The sequence below is a fragment of the Charadrius vociferus genome, unplaced genomic scaffold (genome assembly GCF_000708025.1).
Source record: "Charadrius vociferus isolate BGI_N301 unplaced genomic scaffold, ASM70802v2 scaffold90, whole genome shotgun sequence".
NCBI lineage: Eukaryota > Metazoa > Chordata > Aves > Charadriiformes > Charadriidae > Charadrius > Charadrius vociferus.
Genome location: NW_009647222.1, coordinates 11,402,182 through 11,428,993, shown reverse-complemented (window position 1 = coordinate 11,428,993; position 26,812 = coordinate 11,402,182). Strand labels below are relative to the sequence as shown.

The window sequence follows — 26,812 nt, the reverse complement described above, 5'->3', positions numbered from 1 at the left end:
TGCTTATTTTGATTTATTACTGCATTCCCCCCCCCCCGCCAATCCCTCAAACTTAGAAAAACAGTAGAAATCAAGGGTTTGAAAAAGTAAGACATTTACAGGCAATAACTCTGAACCTGCAAATACTTGCATGTGAGGTAATTTAAGTTTAAATGAGGTATGTCCATTAACTTCAGGCAAGTTTACTAGGTTTTATCTTGAATTTAAAAAAACCCCACCAAAACACAAATGAACTGCAGGAATTAAAAGGACATACCGTTTTAAACCAAAATTACAGTTAATTGAAATGTTCCAATGATCTTCCTAGTAAGATTTTATTAAAAAAAAAAACCAACCAAAAAAACAAGGCAGTCACTGTGTTTGCGACTCTAACATTTCAGCACTACACTTTCAAGGGCTGGCAAACAAAATAAGATGCAAATCAGGTACAAGACAGACAATGACTATTATTTTTACTACAAAAGGTGAAGAAATGTAGAAAAAGAGATACACATCCAGGGTAACAACTGAAAATAGAACAAATCATGTGGGAGACACTTAAATATATTTAACTTCTAATGCTACCTACACTCGGTTCTTTCTGCCTGGGTGCTTTTACAAACTTGCCAGCAGAACAGACACCAAGATCACCAGCAGGTAGCTCCTGCTCCTGTTTAAATGGGCACAAGCTGCAACTCATTCACCTTCTAAGGTGGTCCCTTGAGGCCAGGATTGAGGCACACGTCAGGGCCACAGACAAAGGATTTAAATTCCCAGGATTATCAGTCAGGCATCTTCCAAGTGAACTATAGTGTTCATTTTATGTAGTGTCAGAGATGTTAGTCCCAATTCTGCAGCTGAAAAGCTATGTTATGATATAATCTTTCCCAAGTTACCCATATGAGAGGCAAGCCATTCTGAATCACACAAAAGTGGTTTGCCTGCAGGGCACCAATTATTTACTACATGTAGCTTCACATCCAGTAGAAGAATATGCATAATTTACTCATCTCCTTGACGTCTTTTGGGTTGGACAGTGTCTAAGCACAGAGATAAGATAGTGTTCTTATGGGCATTTGCCAGAGGGTGACTGGAGGGAAAACTCCTCAGTTGTGGAAGATGGGAACTTCAGCCAAAAGAATAAAATACAGGAGCTGGACTTTCTTACACAATCTATCATGACAGCATTTGGAATATCCAGTACCACTGCATGCATATTCTTACAGTAGCAGTCTTGCCATTTTTTGTGCACTTTCCACTGATTGTTGCGCCTACCTTGCTGCCACCTCCAGCTGCCCCTTAGGCTTATCCACTTTCAGCAGAGGAGGTCTCATGCTGGATTGTTGGACGCACCAGGCAATGTGGATGAACAACAGAATGTAGCAGGAACAGCTTTCTTAACATAAGACACGGTCCTGCATTTGCAAGCTTACATTTTAAGAGAGAGGAAGTGATAAACTGAGAATACAGGAGACCAAAAAAAAAAGTTTACGACTATACCTAACCACAGCGCTACTTTGATGCCAAAAGAGAATAGAGAAGGGACTAAAATAAAAAGCAGACAAGGAATTGCCAACACAGAGAGAAGGGTTTAAATGAAGAGTAGTTTGAACAAACATCACAGGAAACACACATGCTAGGGAACAATCCTGCACTGGCATGCATCCGTGAAACAGCCCCCTGCCTTTTAATAGCAGTTTATATTTATTTTCATGCTCAAGCAGCCCAAACCCCTGAAATCAAAAATGGCAAAGCAGTAACAACCATAGGGCTTTTTTTTTCTGACAGAGTTCTTCAGACTTTGTCAGGAAACATGCTGCATAGCTCCTTCATTAAAAAAAATTCTGGCCAAAGGCTGGATCTAGGTGGGGTAGTAAGAGAGGAGAGAAATCAAGAAAAAAGGATAATTATGTATCCCATCAAAGCCTTGATAGGCGAACATGACTGAGAATATCAATGTATTCTCTTTTGTCAGTGCATCTCTACCATGATTAAGCGAAAAAACAAGTGCCAAACTACATGTAAGTTACATAAACCAACTATTTGCAGTGAAGATTACATTTGAGCGTATAAAACAACAATAAGATACCAAAGAAATCAAATTGCATATAAGCAGAACCTCCCTCATCAGCTCCAATAGTAAGAATAAATTTCAGAACAGTAAAGCTGATGCAAGCTGATGAACACACATGGACAAACAGATGAACAAAGGCTGATACCTAGCAGGTCTTTCTGAGGTCTGATTTAAGGCATTTCACGAGTGCCAAAAAGTAACGTGAATTTCTCCCAATGGACTGTGAGAAACATGCTACCACCCTCCCTGGCTCTGCTCCTGGGAAGAGAAGCAGACTTGCTGTGCTCCTAAAATACAACTCTGCTTAAAACACAGCACTTGCATAAAAGTATACCTCCTAAAAAGAAAAACGTTATTTTCAAAGAGTGACAGTTCTCAATCACACAAAGTGCCACACAGAGAAAAAGTACTCTCAAATTTATTTTTTTTTTTTAATGTATTAGCCTTGGGAATAATCCTGTTACCATCATCTTTATGTCCTTCAACACAAAAACACTGCTAAACCTCAGAGCAAATGATGTTTTCCTATTATCATATCCATTCATGCTTACATAATATCTAAGACATCCCCATTATCTTATGAACTCTATCGTCATTATGGCATTTATCATTATTGACTACTGTAGCTGAAGCTGCAAAATGGTTTCAATAACGTTTTCACTCACTCAAAAACTCTTTTCTGTATGTAGGTTTTCCATTGTAAATTCAGTCATGAATATGCATGATTTCCCTTGTTCGCATGCTGTGTGAGGCTAAGACCTTTGGATGGCTGTGTGCAGACCTAGACAGACTTAAGTGTCAGCAGAGATTAAAGCTAGTCCCCAGCTAATATTCACATTACCCTCTTGCTCCTCTCCAAAGACAGAGACACAGAGAGAAAATTAAACATATTCTAGAGTCTCTAATCCCACCAACACTTTAAGCACTTTATTGTATGCTCAGCTTTAGAAAGAGAGCTTCTAAAGTTTCCATAGTTACTACAAATAAGAGCATGAGCCTGTTTGTTGTGAAACTGCATAAAAGAAAAGAAATGCAGCAAGCACAGCAGATCAGATTGCACAGACTTGTCTAGATTTTTCCAAGAGGACATATCACACTCTCAAATGAATTAATATTACAGACAAGGAAGTAAAGGTTACAATATCTCCGTCACAGTGCAGAGGGCATACAAAAGAAAAAAAAATTCATTTCATTTTGCAGGAGCTTCTTTACTAGACTACCTGCGTTTAGGGAGTGAAAGCAAACATTTGTATGCATTTATAGCAACTCTTTTTCAAAATTCTTCAGTACCGTATGCTATGGGATTCCTATGTAATTTTGACTTATACACACAATAACAAAACTGAATCAACTTGCCCTGTGTTCCATACTTTTGTAACATCTTCATACAGCAACCTAAAATTTATCACCTAAACTCATCTGGGTCGTAACTTCAATTGTCAGGGAGGGAGACATACAGGGAGAAAGGAAGAGAAGTGGAGAAAACGTGCTGGCAATCTGCCCTAGAGGATGAAAAATCTGACTATATGGAATCAACATACACCATGAAAATCTACGCCACTAAATCCTGTAGAAGTTTTGCCGTTGACTGCAAAGGGAGCTTTTCTCAATTCTCTTGTTTCTTTTCATATGGATTCTGCTACAAGAGGTTGCTAGAGTCAATGCTAGCAATAGCACAGTGACTGTTTTGTAAGTTTAATGGTGTGTGAAAATATAACCGCATACTGTCAGGAGTCACTAACCAATATCCTATTGCAAGGCATTACTGGAGAGGAGGACTTACAAACCATTTCCCAAAGAGACTATTCCAGCTTTTCATTCTCCTATTAGGAGGCCCGATTTGGACTAAATGTTATTGGCAAGCCTATTGCAGCCATCAGGACCCCCATGAATTGCGCTGTAGAACAATTTGGATTCTATGGATGAAAGATGCTAGACATAATTGTTAATGACTTTTGAATCTGACGAGGTAGATATACAGCAATGCATAAGTAATCTTGGAAGTATGTTGCTTGCAAAGGGCAAATAGCAAGTTTTAAAAGTTAAGTATTATCATTAATTAATATAGGATACTGAAGAGTGGTGACAAGGAGAATGAAATTCATACATCTGGTTTTTTTAAGTCTTCTTGATTAGTTATTAATACTTAGGAAACTTTCTTCCTTAAGAGTCATTTTGCCTAATGAGCAAAAGAGGATATTCTTTGCCCAATTCCACTACCTCATTTAAATCAGATTTTTGACTATTTAAATATTAACTACATTTTAATCAAATACAGGAAGAGATACAAAACCTTACCAAGAAAGACAACTCACGTGGGTTGGAACCCTAGTCAAACAGGCTGTTTATGCAACAGCTAAAGCCACCCAACTTCTCCAGAAGCTTTTTTTTGAACAAGTCTAGAAACCAGAGATAATGAAAATACAATTCTTGTAAATTATATTTCTTTCTGGTCTTCAACAAGTAATCCAATTATCACTAAAACTTCTGTAGACAGGAATGAAATACTAAAGTGTCACGTTAGAAGAATCACTTCCACTTACAGACCTGACTGGACCACACTGAAAAGACATAAACCATTTCCCTTTCAAGTCTTTCAGTACTTTTAAGTACTTTTGTTTCACAGCAACATGAAGATAATTTTTCTCACCCTTAAAAGAGGTCTCTAGACAGCTACTGCAATTGTTAATCACAGTTTGGAAAAATGGGCTGTGATTGACCACATGTAGTAGACAGTCAGGACTTTGGTCCCTCACAGTGAGCCAAATTGCTTACAAAGCTCTGTAAGTTTCTTCCTGTTGGGCGTTTTAGTAGTTTTATGAAGTCCTAGAAGCTGTATAAGATGACGGCAATTCCTTACAACTCCTTTATCCTTTTTACATAACTTTTACTTGTGCTTAAGACATTACCAAAAAAGTAATCACAGAAAATGTAAAGAACAAAAGGTTTTACCTTAATTTATTTACTTACTTTAAAGAAGCTATTTCATATTTTCAGAATTAGTGCTTTGGATTTTATTTATACCTGACGTTAAATTACAAGCATCTGAAAACTTCATGAATTCAGCCTATACAAACTTAAAATACTCTGCCTAGTAGTTAGAATAAAAAGGTCTAAAATATTTCACTTGCATGTATTTTTATTCCATAGCAGTTACCACCTGTGATTGCAGTCACCACATTCTGGGTTTAAAAGACAGAAACAGGCAGTGCTGTATCAGCTGGGAACGTCCCTCCTTCCTTCCCCCGCTTGAGCTGGCTCTTGCAGAGCAGACGCAGCACAACTCATTTAACCTAGAAGCCTCCAAGGTTGAGAGCCCCCATTTGATGTTGGAAAGGGCATTTATTCCTGACCACACTTTTTAGGGATAAGATTTGTAACACTGGGGAACCCAAAGCAGAGTTTCATTTCTGCTACAGGTAACTCTCACCTGGTCCAAGAGATCAGTAGGAGGGCCGGACCATCCACCGCCAAACAAGCTTCAATCTCCACCACTACGTGGCAGCAAAGCTTCACTGGAAATGCATGAAATAGGATGCTTGCAGGCAGCCCTTTCCTACTCCTTACTGGGACAGGAAGACCAGGGTGGGCTGCTGATGCTTACTGCAGGCACTCCCCATACAAATTTGCTTCCACAGAATATTTTGGTAAAGACAGAAAGCCTGTCCGCCAAAACCTGAACTGGTGTTTGCCACTCGAATTCCACTCTGTAGAAGACCAGTGCTTTGCCAGAGGAAGATCTCATGTGATACCATCTCAGAACAAATAGGCAAAAATACTAAATTTAAAGTAATCAAAATAGTTTCAATACTAAGGCAACATCCTCTGCAATTCACAGCCTACAGAAATTAGGAAATATCCATAGCAGAAAATAATTGTACAGTAAGTATTTTTTCCAGTTCCCAAGCCTTCACTAACCTCCCACACCAGTAATTATCTCTTCCTCTTGCAGGCAGCACCATCTTTCTGGCTACCTGTATTTCTACCAGTCCCTAAATGACCTACCTTTCATCTGTAATGATGAATCCAATTCTTAAAGTATGCCTTGCGGAACACAGGTTTCTTTAAAATGGGACTGATATCTTCTGTATAATCCAGACAGGCATGGTATATCTTATGTATAACTTTCAGTGGAAGTTCACCCATTTAAGCATCTATGGCCAACAAATATACTTTAAGACCTTAATCGACTATTATACCTCTTTTACCCAACAGTTCTGCACAGAACACAGACGACCAAAGGTCAGTGACTCTTGAAATCAATTCTGTTTCATGTACAAGATATTTTCACGCCTTTTTCTGAAAGACGTTGAATCCGGAACAGGAGATTTCAATGTGTCCCTAAATAAACTGTTCCAGTGGGTAAATTCATTACAGCCTGTGACTGATTTCCGGTTCAGATTTGTTTAGCATTGTTTCCAAACAACGATTTTCATTATAGATTTTAAAAAAAGTAATTCACAGATGATAATTAAGGCACTCAGTAAGCATATTCTGCATGAACTAAAGAAAGAAACTAAGGGAGATACTCCAAGTGTTGCATAATTCTTGTACCTCTTCCTTCCGTTTGCATTTTGCAGCATCCCTTATGAAGCATAGGCATCAGAACTATGTAATGAATTCTGCCAAAATTTGCTATATGGCTGATTACAGGTGGAACACAGTTGCCTGCTCCTTCCACCTACAGTAATTCAGAAAAAGTGAAAAACAAAAGCTCACAATATTCAGTTGTTCTCTCGCTCCTAGCTACGGTCCTACAAGTAGAGTCCAAGCTTTCCAGGTTATATTCAGAAACGCATTTTCAGCACTGTCCAGTTCTGCCACCTAAGGCTTGGCTGCTTTTAACTACATACTCCCTTCAGTGACATCCAGCTAAATGGTACCCAATGTTCATTAAAGTGCTGTTGACTACTTCAGCAATTTGGGTTATTGAGACGTTTCTTACCTAGAGCACTTCTTACCCAGATCACTAGTATTTCTAGGTTAACAGATTACACACCACTGAAGAGTATTATACACCCAGATTGCTATTAGTCTTTAACGTCTACCAGCTAAACAACATTTAATCCACATTCTATATGCCTCCTTTTATGCTCTGTGGGACTTAAAAGCACAGTGCCAACACACCTTAGCATACTAAGAAGTTAAACACAAAATTTCAGTCAAGTACTGCAGAGCTACAAAAGCCATAGTACATGTTTAGCTATGTCAGGCTATTTTTATTATAATGTCTCTTATGCCAAAACTTACAGAACTTTAAAAAAAATTAAGCCATAACCTCTAGTTTGTTTTACTTTTTCCTATACTCAGACTTGTAATACTAGCCTAAAACCATGAATATGACACATTCATTTTTGCTGCTTAGGCTGCCAATTTTTTTAAAAAGTATGACTTACATTTTTAATAGAAACCCATAATTTATGAGTAACTATAAATCATCTGGTTTTAAAACAGAATCACACTCTTGATCAATCTCAAGCTAATGCTCTACAGTTACAATATTCTGTTCTTGCAGTCCCTTCTATTACGCTAATCCCATTTTAAGGATTCATGACAACTAAAGCTGTTTGCTATCTGGAAGAGATACTGGAGAGTTAGCAGGTTGTTACGTTAAAAAGAAAAACCTTCAATTGCTGTTACTTAACTGTTAAAAATGCCTTAACTTACCTTCTTTTCCCAGGTACAGAAAAAAAAATGCAAAATTCCCTTAACTTGAAACTCATGTATCAAATTACTATTAAAACCTACCACAATAATGGAGATGTAAAGCACTAAGGCATAGGGGGATGGTAATTATGTTTACAAACTGATTAAATATCACACAGACTATAGTAATTTTAAATTTTCTTGGACACGTAAAGAAAAAAGCTCCACCTACACACAGAAATATATTAATGTGTATTTATATGCATACATTTATAAATAAACAGCTTTTCTAAAATGCTTTAAAATGGAAATTATGGAAGTCAAATAAAACTTTCAAAAATTTGGCACTAGTCTCAAAAACCCAACCTAGTTAACACCTGAGATGTGGTCAAGCTAATTACAATTTATCACTCTAAGGTAGATGACAAGATAAACTGACTCACAATTTGGATATAAGCTCTTTTTCTATTTATAATCTCTGGTGATTAATCTATTTATATAGATTCAACAAGGATCTGGATGCCAGTTTACCTATCAGCATAGTACCTGAGTATTTTATTGATTCAGGGTTTCTGAATAACTTATGTGGCATCACTCCCACCACTGCTACTTTTGGTAATTTCAAACATCACTTTATGGCAAATAATCAAAACAATTAAGGTAAATGACTCTCCAGTTCCAGTCTCGTAGACACCAGATGATGTCCAGTGTGCATCCAAAAATAGCAACGGTCAAATAAATGGGTGTTTTGAAAGACACAATTGAATTATAACCGACTAAGGCTTTTCTCCCACATTTTGCAAAACAGCCATTAGACACAATTATACCTGCTACAGTTTCAGGAAATGGTTGCATCTCCTTTAAGAAATCTCAGAGCACCAAGAGACAAGAACAAATCAACAAGGTCACTGGAATGGACTGCAAATATATCCTTAGTAAGAAAGAAAAGGTTAGATTTTGGAAACCATTTCGGAAATAGAAAAACAAAGTCTAAATAAAGATCTGGGGAAGCAAGGGAAAATATGACAATGCATTCACCAGCTGAAGTTGCAGATTGTTTTAATAATAGTGACTGAAAACGGGACAACCAAAAAATGTCAGAATAAAGATATTATGCAAAGCATTCGCCATATGACTTCTGAATATTCTTTGGAGGCATGCAAGAAACAATGTCAAGAAGACAGGCTGAAATACGATAAGGTGGTTGAAGAAGGCATTCCATTCTCAACAATATTTCTGAACCACTCCTAGCTTTATTTAAAAAAAAACAAAAACCTTTGGGTCTCGAATTTCTAGTGCTCCATCTCAGCCCAGAGGGGAATTTTTCAAAAGAAAGTCTACAAAAAATCAAGCAAGCTGTTTGAGCTATAAAAGCAGTGAAATATTATATTTTCTCTGTTTTTTTTGTTTTTTTTTTGGTGCTGCTGGTAACTGAAGATCCGCTTACTTTCAAGAATTCAAGCCTGTCATGGATTTAAATCCACCAAGAGGATTAGGGCAGAGGACAAATATGACAATATTTGGTTTAGAAATAGAGTTATTAACTTTAATTCCTTGCTTTTACATGCATGAGTTGGTGCCTAGAGATTACTCTTCTCAAGGGATTAGAAATATTATAATGTAACATTTGAAAGAGCCTTCTTGCATTCTGTACACCCCTGTTAAACTTTCTCCAGCTCTAACAGGGATCCTGTAGATCTCACAGGTTTCTTAATGATGGTAGTTGTCACGTACTGGAGCTGCATAGAAGTGAGATATTGAAGAACAGACTTCATATCTGTATCTCTACAAATCTGCTTTAGTAACTTATATACTCTCAAGAAAATTAATATTTCCCCCCGCCATGAACTCTGAATTTCAGTATTTTAATCATTCTGCAGATGCACTAAAAAATTGCATCTTGAAATTATGGAATCAGCAACCTGAAATATACCATTAGGAATTATAACTTTGCTAAATGTCCAAACACAAAACTTAACTGTGGTCATTTATGGAAGAAAAAAAGGGACAGTGCTTTCATTTCCCAGGGTATCTTCTCCTGTACTGCACACTGCATACTTCCTGTGGTCTTAGTCTTTTTCATGTTAAGGAGAACTTTGCATTTGACACGAGAAAATTTCTTTTTTGGGAACACTGTGAGTTACTGATATAGCTAGTAGATGCAGAACATCTCATAAGAAAACTTCATATTTTTGTTTTCACTCTAAAGGAAACACTTTCTTACATCAAACATTTCAGAAGTGCAGTCTTTGAGTCAGAAGTTAAATCTACCAAATACCATGCTTAATCCTGACGTGGTAGGTTTTTTTCCTTGGTTCTTCACCTTTAGGTGAGTTCTATTCCAAAGAGTTTGCAACGGACAGAAAAGATAAAACAATGAGTTAAGACACGGAAGTTTTATTATCCCAACTCTTCAGATGTGAACCCGGTGTCAAGAGTGATTTAAAACAGGATTAGGTTACGCAAATGCCTCCTGTACCCTGTTCAACAGGGATCATGTACCTATTTCCTCCCCCTTCAGAGCTTTACAATAATCACACTTTGGAGACTTTACTCAATATCATATAGAAAAATCCTACCTAGAATGAAATCCAGACCTCTTTAGAGTCCAATTAATGCTTCTGCAAGAACCAGACCAGTTACTTCCAATACTTCTGTCAAGAGTGTAAAGATGCCCGCATGCACAGTGACAGAAATAGGCATTGGTGGGCTGACGACCTTCCCAAATAAAACCAAAAGCAGTGTTTGGGAATAGCTGTGTTTTCCCCTTTCACCATGAAAGATAACAAGAAGGTTGAAGACTCTTGGAAATCATTTAGGAAACTGGCCCACCGCTGCAGCTAAAAAAACCCCTTATCATACAACACCGAGGAATTCCCTTGTGACCCACACAGACCCCTGGGCTCCGTTAGTATCTAACAAAATACAGCTATAAAGAATTCACAGTAACTTGCAGGAACAGGATAGGATTTGGTCTGCTGAATATAATGAAAGAAATAAGCTTCTTTCAGAGACTGTTCTTGCTCAATGAATAACCACACTTGTACCTGTTCCAGTTTCTAGTCTGACCAGTTAATCTGAATAGAAGTGTAAGATATAGGGAAGGAGCTAAGGTTTTGTACACATGCCACAAACTGCTCTACTCTCTCCAGGGTTTTAAAGAATTCTCAGCATGTAGGACTTTAACTGGACTGTAGTGGAGTATGACAATGCAGCAATTTCTTCTTGCTTGACCGTTTTTTTTTTTCATTCTAGTTCCATCTGTGGTGGTTGGCTGCCACTCAGTTGGTATTTTGTGTTGGTTTTGGCACTAGGAACCTAAAGGTTCAGGCCAACAAACTTCTGCTCTTTACCTGTGCTGACAAGTCCCATTCTTCCACTGCCGACCTCAACCACTGCTAGGTCACTAAAAGCTTACTATCTACCTTTTTAATAAAGTCATAGTGACAATCAGTACTGGTTTACGGAAAATAATCTTCTAGTAGTGTTCTGCACCCACGGATAATGGCTGCAGCAGCAGCAACTAGTGATAATGCAGAACTTTAGGCATCTACTGAAGAATACACTTCCATTCAGCCCAGGCAGACTTCGGACTTACTCGTGCAGCAAGGCAAGTGTCAATGGGATGAGCAAAAGTGTAATTTCCTTCAAGCGAGCAGAGCTTGACTGGGCATGAGGAAGTCATTACTGCTTTCACAAGTAGTCTAGTTCTTTTGCACTGACCATACTCACTGAAATAACACGATTTTATGTATGCGTATGAAAACACAGAATCAAATAGGTCACCTCGAACTACTAAATGCATTGGCAGTGCCAAAAGTGAGCTTTCCAAAGAAAGGCAACCATTACTAACATAACATTATGCTGTATTTTCTTGCCAATGTACATGAGATAGCCACATTTACGTGAAAATGCTCAACTGTATGATGGTTTACTCTAAAAAGTTAACTCACACTCCTATTTTTGCTTTCTACTGGCTTCTGTTCAGCTGTGAGGCTTTTTTACAGTATGTGGCCTATTTTAGGTTGCAGTCTGTAACTTAGAAATAAAATGTCTGTCAGCTCCCCCAAAAGTCTTTGCTGGCATCTCACAAAAACAAACTGCCATTGTTGTAGACCATAGCAACTCGATTTCTTCTAGCTTTAGCCAGAGGTTTCATGAACCACAATTATACTTGCTGCTGCCATGAAGTCAAAAGTATTTTCAATCTACCTCTCAGATGACTTTCAAACTGAATATAATAGAAGAAGCTTAGGGAAGGAGTATCTGAAAATTAACTTGTATTTTCTACATTTTCATCCATTATTCAAACTAAGGGGCCTATCAACAGCAACCACAGGTTTTCCTTTCACAACTGCTGCAAATTTTTACTCCTAAAACATAACCAGCTGGGTGTTTACTCATATATATATAAACATATATGTGTGTGTGTGTACATACACACACACACACACTACACAGTAGGATATTTTTTCTTCAAGTATGACTACACTTTCCGCTAACAGCAAAACATGCCTGATTAGGTGTTAATATAATATGGACACTTATATAAGGTCATTCCATTTAAATTCAGACATTCACAAAATCAATTTATCAAGACACCTACTATAAGAATCTCAAAAGAGTAAGACTGGCAAGCTGAAAAAACAAGAATATTCTATCTTCAAAACTCCATTTAATTTCTGATTTTCAAGTTTTATCAGTTTAACTAACAGCTATTACACTGTAGTACTTTGGATAATATGTTTTTTCCTAAATTTAAATTAAAAAAAAAAAAAAATCCAACACAAAACCTCCCCAAAACAGAGCAGGCACATCTTTGTGTGTTACTCATGAGCCTAAATGTTAGGGAGGAGCAAAAACCCAAACATCTCAGCTAAGGTAAACTGAAAAGTCTTCAATAATAAACAGGTTAGTTTATTTAAAGTCTTCTGTAAGCACCTTTTTTGTATGATTAGGGTCAATAGTCTTTTGATCGGAATGGGCTGGCATCCCTCCTTATGTTTGCCTTAAGTGAGCAGAATCTGTGAAAGGTCAGAAATGAAGCTGGAAGGAGCAGCAGGAGACCAGCATGAGGTAAAAGACAAGAACAAAAAGAAGGGTTCTTGTCTGATGCTAGAGCCTGTCAGAGATGAGGAAGATGGTGGCTCAGATAGCAAAATAGAAGAGATTTTCATTTAGAACACCTTTTCAACCCAAATAACCTGAAAAGCAGGATCTGGAGTAAATTTTTTACTGGTATTACGCAGACAGGCATCTCCAATCCCCTCTGCTATTCTGTGGTAGGATAGTTTATTTGTTTTTAAACACAGGTTACCTAAGTAAAGCACAACACTTCCAACTTTTCAGAAGCAGAACAAGAAACTGATTTTTCAAAACTAGAAATTTATCGCATGAAAGAACCTCTCCTTAATCCTAAGGCCACAAGTCCACTTGCATTTTGAAACACACTTTTTTCTTTTGACTACGGAAGGACAGCCAATCCAAGATTGAAGATTTAAAGGGTATAGGAAAAGTTAAAGTGACATTCAGCCTCCTCTGAACTTTAATTCTTCAGACCCTAAGGTCTGTAATGAACTGCACCTCCGCAGTCTCATGCTACCTTTTCCCCTGTGCTAAAAGACTGATAGCTAAGAGTTGAAAATTTGGCATCTCTCAGATTTCTCCACTGAATTTACTTGTAATCATGCAAAGTTATAGTAGCTGAAAAATTAAAATATCAATTCTATTAATCTTTGCAAGAGGTATAGAAAATTTGTTCTTAACTGTCCATAATCATTTTTGTGTCTGTTACTAACAAGGGGTGGGGTGAGGTGGTTGGTGTTGCTTTTACTTGTGAAATATCCAGAAGGAAAAAGTACTATTTGTTAGTATAAATGTAAAAGATACAAGTCTGCTTGAGATGTAATTAGACAAGATAACAGTTCTCCGAAACTGGGTACTGAAAGATGAATTCAGACCTAAGAAGCTAAAGCAATGCGAGCATGTCAGTTGAACTTCAGCTAGCCATCTCAAAAGCGATGAACCTCCTGATATTTCTATGCACATTACAAAACCTGAACAGGACCTCAAAGGATGCAATTTCAAGGTAATGACAGGTTTACAAAGGAATTTATTTTAGGATAAGAGCAGACCCATTTCCTCTTCCAGTACGCTTCCATACGCTACAAATAAAAAGGATTATCAAAGGATTTCTCCTTTCAAAGGTAATACAGAGCTCTTTTAACATCTAACATGGCAGTCCAGCTTCTCCTGATGAACTGCATACTTTAGGGAAATTATTTTTTTTTCCATCCAGAAAAAAAAAAATCCCATCACTTTTACCACGAAAGTTACTTTTTCTTCGGAAAATTTTGTATGTGTAACTTGAAGGCAGGACTTAGTTACTAAAATATAGAAAATCAGTATATCATATCTGTTTTCAGTAGAAAACATAGTGACTTCTGAACTGTAGACCTTGGGTGTCTCTGAAACAGATAAAGCTCAGAGAAAAATGTGCATCTACAAAGACTTTACTAAGAAATCTAATATGTTCTTATATAAAAAGAATCTGGATGAAACTTTTTCCAGTCAGCTTTATCCAAGGAGAAATACGAGTAACACAGTCTGAAACCACAAAAACAGGCACTAGAAACAAGAACGTAGAGAGAAGTTTCTGGACATGACTCCCTGAAGCAACCCTGGCTGAAGAGCTACACCGAGCTTTCCCTCACAGCTTGGCAGACTGCAGCACCACTGAGTGATCATATTTGAATTTCAGCAACTCTCAATACCCAGCTCAAGAGCTGCCTAAATACTTCCTTTTAATTAACCTTCCTTGAAAAGAGATGAAATATATCCCTCTGGATCATAAAGTTACAATGTGAGCCACTTTAAGATGTTTCAGTTTTAAGCAAGTAGACATTCAAATCTTAGGAAGAGCACTGCTCTGGTTTACAAGCACCACAAAATGGATTTGTGCCAGACAGGACTGAGGGCACAGAGGGAGGAGAGAAACAGTCGAATCTCTTCAGAGGAATGTTATGCAACAGAGTCAGGCACCTACATGCTACTAAAGACTTGGTTTGTAGCGTCTAGAAGTAGCAGACTGTGTTGCAAAGCAGGAGAAAGTAAAGACAAACCCAAACTGCAAACTCTTCTGCTTCCCTGCATAAGACATGCTGGGAATGAAGCAGATGAGGAACGCTAGAAGCAGGAGCGAACCAGGGGAGCATTAACTTCATGTAGCACAAGAGCACCTGGAATAGCTCTAGATCAAAACAACAGAGTAGCAGCCAGCAGCTGTGCTCCAAAAGCGGACGCAGCAAACTCACAGCAGGCTAGTCCTTCCTCTGCCCAAGTGCTACTTACTTTTTCATATAGCTGAATACTGTACACTATGGCTCAGTGGTGAATGCTCATACTAGGAGGTGTAATTATGTCTAGTAAGTCTCTAAAAACCAAGTAAGCAAAATTTTATCCTCTGGTAAGCAGTTTATAGTACAGTCATAAAATGTCAGCCTGTATCAAAAGGTGTAAGAAGTTTCACATTGCTCCAAATGCAGTAAAGGCTCCCATGGTATTTTATTTTCATTTCATTCAAGATCGTAAATTACAACTCTACCCTTTGAAGGCCTCAAACTTTATCCTCTTTTACTAACAGCTAATATGAAGGATCAATCCTAGAAATAAATTCTAAAAGCCGTTTGCGCAGCTCTGCCTTCTAGCAAAAGAAGAGTAACTTGGGATCAAAACTCCTTACTAGGTTTCCTCAGGGCTGCTCTTCTGCTTTGGGAAAGGGAACTTTCCCTGCCCTTCTCACTGCATCCAGCAGTGCCCCTTACCAGAATCGGACTGTGGAAGTACAACTCTGCTACTCAGTACACTGTCAAGAGACATACTGTCAGGTCTCCAACTATAAGAATAGTGATGAATGTAAAAACCTTGCATATAAAGCAACAAAGTGAGAAACTCAGAGGATACTTAACACCCATTGCTCCTCCACCCAGCTTGTTAACATTTTGCTATCATCTGTCCCCACATAATTTCATCCTTTTAAGATATATTTATATGTAGATGATGTTCTACAGCATACAATTATGAGAATAGGCAACATTTTCACAACTTTTTTTTTTTTTTGCTTTTATGATACTTGTTAAAAAGCAAGCTTTTTCTGACAAATTAATTTAAAAAAAACCACGTTTCATGTGTTCAGTATAAGAAAGCTGTCATTACTCTAACAGGAAAGGCATTTGATTTCCAGGTACACTTATCAGAAACTTACAAGAAGATAATGATTAGATGACAGAAAATAATAGCTACATATTACTATGCAGTTCGTGGAAGAGATGGATAAGCCAGCTTAACGACTGTTTATCTTCAATGTAAAGTTATTTCCCTCTAATAGCAATCTATCTTGGAAAGAATCTGCTCTTAAACCCCAGGAAAAAAAATCCCAAATATGAAGCACAATGCTATTTATATTAAAATTTCCCCAACATTTCATTAATCTGTATCATTAATTCTCTCAATTATACACATTTCACTACAGCTTGCTAGCCTTGTCTCTGTGCTTAGAGTAAGTTCTCCACTCAGATTTAATAAGCATAAAGAATTGATGGAGTACTTATTTCAGTCTACTGAATAGATTTCGGTTGAAGCAAAAGCTCCAAGATCTGATACGATGACCAAACATAGTCTTAAATCAGATTTCTGTCACAGTTAGCTCTCTGAATTGACATTTGTAAACCAGTAATATTTATTATTTTAGGAAACAGAATATAACCACGACACCACAGTTCAACTTACTTAGACTTCAGTTCATGAAAACATATTTATGAGTTTGCTCACTTCTGAACCAAGCATTTAAATACAATGTAAGTCAGTTAAACTTGGGTACCAAGTGAAAGCAATGCTGGCATAAATATATTAAATTGCCACACCTTTTTCTTACGAGTCATATTCAATAATTAGCATTCTTTTGTAAAGGATACAAGGATTGTTGTCATCAATGCTGCAGTTGTCCAGGATCAAGGGGATGCCATCTAACTCATAAACCTAAATAAAAGCAAAAGTTTAATTTAACGGATGTCCTAACGATACAATGTTGTTTCATGCAAAAAGTTTGTAATAACATAACAGTGACATTTGTTTCATAAAAATTATTAAATGTGTTAACATTGCAGAGTAAATTTGGTATTATAAGCAGTAAGTATCACAAAATAGTAACACAAGCAGACATTAATTTCACATTCTTCCTTCTATGTCATGCTTCTCACACTGAGCCAGAGAAGCTATGCTTGACAGCTCACACTTGCTTCCAGAAGGAAGAACCATGAAAAACTACTGAGTGAAAAAGTTAGGAAGGAAAAAAAAAGTTGAACATGCACACAAGTTAGCATGGGACCACGTGTCTTTGGTATCTTCTGTATCTATGCCACCTTCAAAAGCAATGTGTTACCTGTATGTACCTAAGCACAAATTCTTTATATCAAGAGATAAAACAGAAGCAATTTTCTGTTCAGTAATTTTACTTTTTAGCTGGGCCTCTTCTAACTACTGAAATTAACAGCATATTGTGCAGAAAACGTTCTCTCTCAGAGTGATAAGACCTATGTTTATAGCTGACGCCCAGGCGTGGTATGCAGAGAGGCTCTTGCTTATACTTATTGCTATAACACCCAAGGCCAACCAACTTTGTTATTTGCTCCGTTGGAGGGTCGGAAGCGGAAAAGCGTAGAGTGGTTGCCACTGCGGGGAGGAGCGGACAGGACAGGTGACCCAAAACTGACCAACAGGGTATTCCATCCCATCTGCCTCATGCTCAGGATAAAAGCTGAGGGATCAAAGGGTCAGCCCTCTTTCTTCAATGGCCAGCATCTGAGGAGGACCCTGTCTGTTCATCTGCCTTTGATCCTGATCCTCAATCCAGATCCGGAATCCAGTTCCTGTCCCTCCCTGAGTCCAGCCTGGGACTGCCCCAGTGCCAGCCAGTGATGTGACCATCATCCTGGGATCTTGATACAGTTTTGTATATATTTAATTCTTTCAATTTTGTTATTAATATTTCATCAAAGTAGTTGCTTCTCAACTCATAAGTCTCTTTCTCTCTCTTCTCCCTCTCCTGGGAGAGAGAGGTGGGGTAGAGCATCTGTCGTTCACCTCAGTGGCCAGTCCGGCCCAAACCTTGAAAATCAAGTAAGAGCCACTGACTTTTTTCCTTTTATAAGGTGTTCATTTTGTTACTAGCAAACCAGCAAAGATGAGACCTCTTATTTTTTTAACTTCTATATATACATACACATGTGAATTCACAAATTACACTGACAGATTTGTGTGTGTGGATGAGATAATAAAGTATAATCCCAATAGACTCACACATACATACACACCCATGCTACCAAGAACTCAGGACAAGCTGATGTTAACAATAAATACGTAGAATAATTATCTTAAGAAAAGTATATTCCATAATAAATTTATCTAGACTTCTAAGGTACACTGTAACACCATAAATCATCATGCATATTTATAGCTTTAGAAAGTGTTATCCATTTAAATTAAATCCTGTTCTACATTACCTGCAAAATTTCAACCTTGGAAATACCTTCTTAAGACATATAAGCATTTTTTTTTTTTTGTTACAAAAGTATTTTTAAAAAGACTTGAGAACATGTGGATTAATTGTTAATATTCTTATACCTGTATATTATTTACATTCTTTACCCATCCGGACACGGTCCCAGGCAACCTGATCTGCATTTAAGCAGGGGGGTTGAACAACAGGTTCCTCCAGAAGTCCCTTCCAACCTCAACCATTCTGTGATAGCCAAACCTTATTTATCCAAATCTTAAATTCTTTAATTCCTTAAAATTAAATTTCAAACAAAAAAACTGGCAGGCAAAGGAATTTAGCCAGAACATCAATTTAGGTTGTGGCTTAATGATGGGATTCTCTCTTCCATCTTTTTTGCCCAAAGTAAGATACGCTTTTATTTACCACGTAAAACAATAAATCACGAAGTTTACACTTCAGGACAGATCAGCTTTCTGAAATGGTAAGAGAGGAAAGTTGTGTAGGAGGAGATTTAGATGTGAAATCCAAGCCAGACTATCGATCAGTAAAACTGAATTCAGAGACAAATCTGAGCACATCCCTCTTACAAGTTCCTTTTCAGATAACTTTATTGGAGAGTCTCAAGCTATAACATGAGAAAGTAACAGTAACAGAGACGGATATACAACCAGGCAAGGCTTACATGTAAGAAAAGCAAAGAGCATTGCTAGCTCTTAAGACCTAACTGGCACATGTGTGCCAATGTGTACAACTATACCTACATGAAATACACAAGTAATGCAAGTTTTAAAATACCCATTCTTTCCACGAAATTTTTGTGTTTTCTCCAAAGGTCATGCATCATGTATGATGTCATACTTTAAAGCCTGAACAAACAATGACCTTTCAGTAATACAGTACTTGCGCATACTTGGGAAACGTTAGTTCTTTGATTTTCACGTAGCCAAACTCTGATATGCCTACAATGTTACCTTTTATTTTCCATCAGTGAAATGCTAAACAGTACAAATTAATCTAGATTAAGTGCTGTCAGTTGAAATAAACCATGCAATCTGTTCCAGTTCGATTTAAAAGAGACATTCGGTTAACAGAGTAAGTAAGTATTCAGGGAAAGTAAAATTTTAATTAAAATCCACGCATGCTTCAAAAAGTTCCTGCAGGAATATAATTAGATTCTTTCAAAGTTAAGTGGGAATAGAAGCAGCACACCACAGCCTTAGCGATACCTTAACGTAAAAACCGGTTGCTAACTACCACTGCTTTACACACCCACTGAGAGTCTCTTGAACATCATACAATTAAGCTGTACATATAATTTGACAAGTTAGGCATAGCTTTTGCCACCAGGACACCAGCTTTGGTCTGTCACCTGTGACTTACTATACAAATGAAGCAAGGAAAAGAAACCTTACAATGTACGCACCCAAGACAAATCTATATACTTCTCAGAGTGACTCGGGAGGTGAAGAGCTCTGATTCCTGACCATTCACTACTAGAGAAGTTCCAGTCCATGCCAGCTGTTCCTGAACCACCAGTGATCCACTGCAATAGCATTTTATTCATGCCAGTGTACTATAATGATCTGGGCTGCAATGTGAGCCAGTTCAGCAATCGCTCTGCATGTAGCAGAGCCACTTCTGCAATGAGAGGGCCACAGACAGTCAAAGGAAGGAATCACTGTCCCCCACCAGGCTGTCCCACTTGCATTCTGACAGTCTCTCAGATCTCTCTCTCCCACACCAGCAGATTTTTTAAATATCAAGAAACCGTCACCTTAGGTCTCAACTTCTTGCATGGATTTATTGGAACTACACTGCCCAATACAAAGAGATTAGTGATTTTTTCCAACTAATCATTGGCCTCAGTGTTTTTCCTTTGAAGAAAAACATCTGTGAAATGCACAGTACAGAGTAAGGCGGTGGACCTTTTGCAGGCATCTCCTGCAGGGCTTGGGAAAGGAGACAATATTGCACAAGCCTCAAATCGCACTTTAAAAAAGGTGCAAAAATATCCTGGGAAGAAAACATGCAGTGGCTGGTGTGAAACTGGCTGTAATCCATCCAGGTTATGGAAGAAATTATAGACAGAAACTAAGGAATAGGACAGTTCTGGTGACTGTCTTGTAAACATAATTACTCACACTGGCCTGTGTTAGAAAAGATCACTAATCTTATTCTCCATTTACATTATTGACAATACAGCTGGCCAATAATATGGAACTACACTGGACTGTTACAAAACCACATGGTTATTTTGTTATAAAGAGCTGTAATACCTTGTCCTGAACTACACTGAAACAGTAAATGAAGCTGCAACCTATGTGCAGGCTGATATCTTGACGACATTTAAGTTAATTACAAAGGTTACTTAAGACAAGTTTAAAATTAAAAAAAATACAGCTCTGCACTAGTGATCTCTAAAGCTTCAGTCAAGTCAGTACCAAAAATTTTGCCCTAATGTTATTATGCCAGTTTCTGAAATTTTTTTCTAAAAAGCAGAAAAATAGAACATCCAGCATTCAAAGGCAGGTCTCCATCTGCCAGTTAAAAAAAGTTATGTTTCACAAGACAGCTTTATATTGCTGTCCCACTTGTTTTCTGTACTTGCCTTTGAAATATAATGAAGATCAGTATCATGCCAGAGAGAAATTTAAATTTATTACACTTAAAAGAAAACCCCTTCCCCAGTGACAAAGTGAGTGCTAGGCTTTTTTCTCTTTCTCTGTACCTAGAATTTAATAATGTATTTCAGGTACTTAAACCAGACACTAAAGAGAAGCCCATGTAGGTATAGAGATTCTATATAAATATTAAACAAGAGCTTATGAAAGTGACCAGCCCAAATCATATATATCCACTGCTCTCATTGCCAAGGAACAATATTGTGTTTTATTTGGATGGTTTGGGACACGTCAGTTGTGACGAAAAAGCTATGCTTTTTCTCTTGATAACCAATTAAAATATTCAGTCCAAAATTAAAGCTTTTATTTTATCTTACAGAATTCACATTTATTGACCAATACATAAAAAAGGTCACTAGCATAATTAAGGAAATCTGCCTAAACAGAACTACTTCTGATAATCTCCCAGCATTTTCTTATGAAGTTCACAGAAGTAATTATCATTAACACGATCATTCACAGCAAAGCCCAGAAAAAGTATAAATTAACAGTAGACTGTTTCTTGAATCTTTCCCTCTAGCAGCAATGGAGCCAAGCTCAGGGATAAGAATGCAAATTCTCCGAGCATGACAGTGCTTGTTGTTGAATGGGCATGCATCTAGGAAAATGCAACTACAACCTCCAGGTCCAGCAACTACACAGCCAGTAACAGAAAACCTCCAGCAAAAATAATCTCTTCAAAGAATCATTAACACTTCAGGCATTAGAAATATTACCTAGTCAACTAACAGAGTACTATTATGCAAAAAGTACATTTATGCCTTTAGATAATGACAACTTGAACATAAATTATTCTTCAACCAGCATGCAACTGATTCCCAGTCTCCAACTGATGCAGAAGGCAGAACAAGAAATGTGTTTGTTTCAGCCACAGAAGTACTTCTGTACAACACAGAAGTTTTGTTTGGTCTAACTATAGATAAGCAAAAGGAAATGCGTTCCCACAAATAGAAGTGGACTACTAACAATTTGAATAATCCGTACTATCACTCGCTCTTCTTTTTACATGTTACTGATATGTACATTGACAAATAGAAAGACAAATTTCCAGTTTAAAAAGCAGTTGGGGGCGAGAAACATACTCTAGAAATGAGTCAAAAAAGCAGGAACCATTTATATGGAAAAACTCCAGATATGACATTCATTACACATCACCAGTTTCCTACCAGAGAAAAAGTCTGTCTCCAGCAACATTTAGCTTCGGAGTATTAAATTTCAATTCACATTATGGAACTTAAAAGAAAAATGGTTTCTGGGAGTACCAAACTGGCAAGCTGTTTTACAGACTTGGCTCCTACACCTCATTCTTTGCAATGCTCCTAGTTCCGTCACACAGCTAAAAGTGCCAAAAAACACCCAAGTAGCAGCACGTGGTTCATAGGTACAGGTGTGCCCACTGGTTGCCAAACATCAGCCTTAGTTCGCAGTGGATCAGGGATTAAACTGTCACCACCCAACTTCCCCTCTCAGGAGCATTACTTTGGGTTTCTCATTTACGCATTTGCTGATTCTCATGAAGCAAAAAGTATGAGTATAACAATATTGCTGATACCCATATTTCTCTGACAAATTTTATTTAAACTGGCTAATGGATATAAAAGCTGGAGGAGGGAAAGTAAGGAAGAAGGGGAAGAATAACACAGCTGGGATGGCATGACCAAGAAAACCTAAAGAATGTATTAAGGTCACACAAACCAAACCTATTGACTATATTTTCTGTTTTCTCTTAGTACCCTAGATTACTGAAATTATTATCTTTCAACATACTTCTCAAGAGCTGAATCATCAAGATCTTAACATCCATCTTACATGAATGACTGTGCGAGTCTAAGACTTTTCCATCTCACTCCAACAAAAATCAAAGGCCTATGGAAAGAAGCGTAAATCCATTCCTTTTCTCACATTAGTTCAAAACTAAGTATGTAGCAAACAGGAAGAGTTCTAGGAAAAAAAACCCAACCAACCAGCTTCAAAGAATAAGGTATGATCTATTATCTACATCCAGCAGGGTGAGAAGTAATGGGCCTAATGAACAGAACATTCACATTATACTTTCAGAAAATATTTTTAACAGCAATGGTTAGTCAAACACTGCAATAAACTGAAACACAGGTCTCAAAGACTCCTGGAATGGTCTCCAATATTGCAAGTCTCTACAAATGACCTGACAAATCTTAACCAGGAATACTCTAACCAGTCCTGCCCTAGAGGGATGAACGGTAATGACCCTTTGAGTCCTTTCTGTCTCTAAGTTTGCATGACTTTCTCAAACAGAAAAACATACTATAATAAGTCATGCCAAAGAAAAGTGATCCAATGAAACACACATTGGGGATTTGTTGCCAATCTTCATCTTGTTGCCAATCTTAAGTCTTATTCCTTCTGAATGTACCACATGAGTACTACATAATAATTATGTAATGAGAAATATATGCTTCAGGCCCTGCCATCAAACAGGTTGACCAACAGGAGTCAGTTTTCCTTGAAGACCTGCTCAACAAGCTAGGTAATTAATAATTAGACATCTGGGTAGAATCCAGCATTTGATTTGAGTAACAGAGCAGCTTAATAAGAGTAGGAATATACCAACTGATTAGGTTCACAAATTGGATCATCTGCAGCTATGATGGTATCGAAAAATATTATTTCGTTTTGTTCATTTGTGAGTCTTGGTTTGGGGTTTTTTGTTTGTTTTTCTAAGCAGCAGAAGTACAGGAGATACACAGGAGATTCTACTTCAAAGAACACTTTAATCCCTTAGTGCTAGTGGATTTCTAGGTCTACTGCAGACTACAGGCACTTTGGCTTAGAATAGAGGCAGCTGTGGCTTGCGGGAATCAAGTCTATTATTGGAGTTCACCACATCCTGCAGATCTACTGAAATACTTGTGGACAGAGGCTCCTTTCTCCAGGACATCATAGCAGACTTGCTTAGCTAGTTTGAGGACTCCTTGCACCAGCGCGAATGACTTTGAGAGCTAGGAGAGATCTTTATGTCCATTTCAGTCAAGGCAGTGTCCCCAGAATACTCTTCCATCTACGACACTGTTTAAGTAAGCATGTATTTAACATTTTAACATTTGAAATTCAGAAATCATGGCAACAAAACTTGTTGCTCCTGCTACATTAATTTCAAATACATTCTCCTGCTTTCAGCATTATTTCTTAGAGAGACGTGAGGTTTATTTCAACTCTCCCAGAAGAGATGACCCTTGCCTCTTTCTGGGAGATAAAAAAATAATTGAAAAAAAAAAAATCTTAGACTCTACAAGTGGGATTCCTTTGTGATGTCCTAAAACTCTCCAAAGAGAACTGGTTTGAAAGATGAAGGTTTTGGTCTTACTGAGGGGGAAGGGAAGAGAAGAGAGCATGAAGGTACCAAGCACACGATCAGGACTGAGCCAAAACAAGCAGAAGCTAGAGTGTCCAGCTACTTGGAGCGGGTAACAAGCCATCTCAGTTGCTGAATAATTTTTTCCACTAGTCCTTCCAAGAGCAAAACACAGGAATTCCCAGCCATTGAGATGACAATATAAACACTTGAGAATTCAGAATAGGTTCCCGCAAGAGACAGTAACATAATTGGTTCATTTGTTTTTCAAACAATTCAGCTTTCATCATTCGCTTATTTACAGTTCCTGAAACAGAAGCCACTTTTCAGTAACAAACAGATACTGCTCCGAGGAGCAGGCTCTTAGCTCTTTTTAGGTTTAGATCTGCTACTTAACCTGGAAAAAGTAAGGTCCAACACAAGATGGATTTAACTTGAAACACCCAATATTTGCTAGTGTGTCTTTGCCTATCCTGGCAGCAGCAGTAAGAGAAAACAACGGTGCTAAGTATCATCCAGTATTAAACCACTGCGCTTCATATCAGTTGAGTTTGTACAAATTTGCAACAACAACAGAGTATGTGTTTCTCTACTTGTAGTCACTCATTAGCTTATTCTCAATCCACTAAAATCAGTAATCAGATGGTCATAGTTTGCTGATTTCAAATCATAGGTAAAAAGAGAGTCTCTTTTTTTTTTTTTTTTCTTTTATCAGAACAAAAAAGAAAGTTAAAGCAAATTAAGTGTAAGAATTAGCTATGTGACTAGAACTGGGCTGAGGACACCACATATAAGACCAGACATTCCATAAAATATCCCAACTTTGAAAATCGTTCACATGGATAGAAAAACAGATTACCACAGAGGGTTTCTGTTGAAGATTTCCTCATTACTGTTCTACATGTAATCACACACTCTTCTAGCCAAAAATCATCACAACAGTCTTGTGACTTTCTATTAACCTCTTCGCTCTATTACTCATGCCAACTGTGGCACTTAACTTCATTTCTCCCACAACAGCCTGCACATCTGCTTTGCTGCCACCTTCCCTCAATATTGCAATTGCTCCTTGAAATCCAGTTCAGTGGAAGTATCCCTGAAAACTGCCAGGTGCTTACAACTTAGAGCGAGTGGGAATGGAAAAGAAGGAAAAGCATTTCAAATTCATACCTTCTTTTGATGAATACACACCCTCACTGAGGCCACATGTGTCATCACTCTCCCACATTACTACTGCATTCCAAAATTGCTTCCACTCCCAGCATGAGGGGTTACAACTCTTCCTTGGAAACTTCTGAATTCAGCAAGCAAAACTATATACCAATCAGATGTTCTGTGCTCTAATGACGACTTCTGTTGTGCCTAGTATTACTTAGCCTTCTCCTTTTATTTCACTTTGAACTGAGGGTTTAAAAAAATTCCATGTCAGACATATAAATTCAGCTGTGGCAAAGACAGCAACACACAATACTCAAAAGATAAAAATAACATCTGAGAAAAGATCTAGGATGATTTAAAAATGTACAATGATTTGTGCTGGCGATTCCTGCATTTCATGGTAAAATTCGGCAGCTAAATACAACAGAATGCCACATTGAATTGCAGCGCTTGGAGTGCTCTGACAGACTCAAGACTAAAAGCAAAGCACCAAAACCACCCAAGTAGTGGCAGTTTCCCATAATTCCCCAGAGTTTCCTATTGCAATTATGAAGTGACTTTAGTAGTGATAAATTTTTTTAAGGAACTGTAAAGATTAAGTTATTGAGTATATTTTTATCACCCCAAACTTCACAGTCAAGAGGGGTGGGGGGAAATAAAAAAGGGAGAAAGCTAGTAGGCTTGAAGATCGAAAACAGCACAGAGGCATTATTAAATGGCATTCACTATTCTCTGTTTCCACATTCCCTCATGTGCAGAGCTTCCAAGATTTTAGTGACGGGTCAAAGAACAACCATTAATTTTCTAGTATGTGTGTAAAAGACGTGCACTCCATTTCATGTTAAGTATAAAGCTATCCTTGATGATAATTACATTTTTCACTAGGTCAAAGCATTGTAAAATAAAGCAAACGTTTCAGGAAAGAACTGTAAAATGCCTTTCTAGAACTCTACAGAAATTGTAAATGGCAAACTGTGGGACCCAGCTGACTACTAAAGCCGGAAGACAGTTTAATGGTGTTTGCTGCTTGTGTTTTAAATCAGACCAGTCAGGGAAGCTTTCAGAGGTCTGAAGCCAGCCATACAACTCAACTGCTTAATACCACTGCAAATAATAGTTCTCACTGAGCAATGCCAATTTCACACTCCATTTTATACGAAATGTTACATTTTCCAATAAATATATAAATAATAGAACTACGGTCCTTTCAAAATTAAAAAACCCCTAATCTTGAAATAACAATAATTGCTTTGTTTCAGGACTAACAGATGTGGTCTCAATTTACTACAGAGCAATACGTACAGCCTACTGGGGACAGTTGCAAAGGAGGTTAATGCAGGTGCAAATCAAGTCTTGAGCTGGGAGGAAAGAAGCTTTAGACATATACT

The 26,812-nt window shown here is 37.7% G+C and overlaps 1 protein-coding gene across 1 annotated transcript in view; it reads right to left on the bottom strand.

The window, feature by feature from the left end:
* Nucleotides 1–26,812, bottom strand: part of ATXN10 (ataxin 10) — a 104,695-nt gene that overhangs the window by 235 nt on the left and 77,648 nt on the right. The window contains exon 9 of the mRNA XM_009879720.1: nt 16,672–16,735. Coding sequence (XP_009878022.1) covers nt 16,672–16,735 — 64 coding nt within the window. The remainder of the gene's footprint in view (nt 1–16,671; nt 16,736–26,812) is intronic.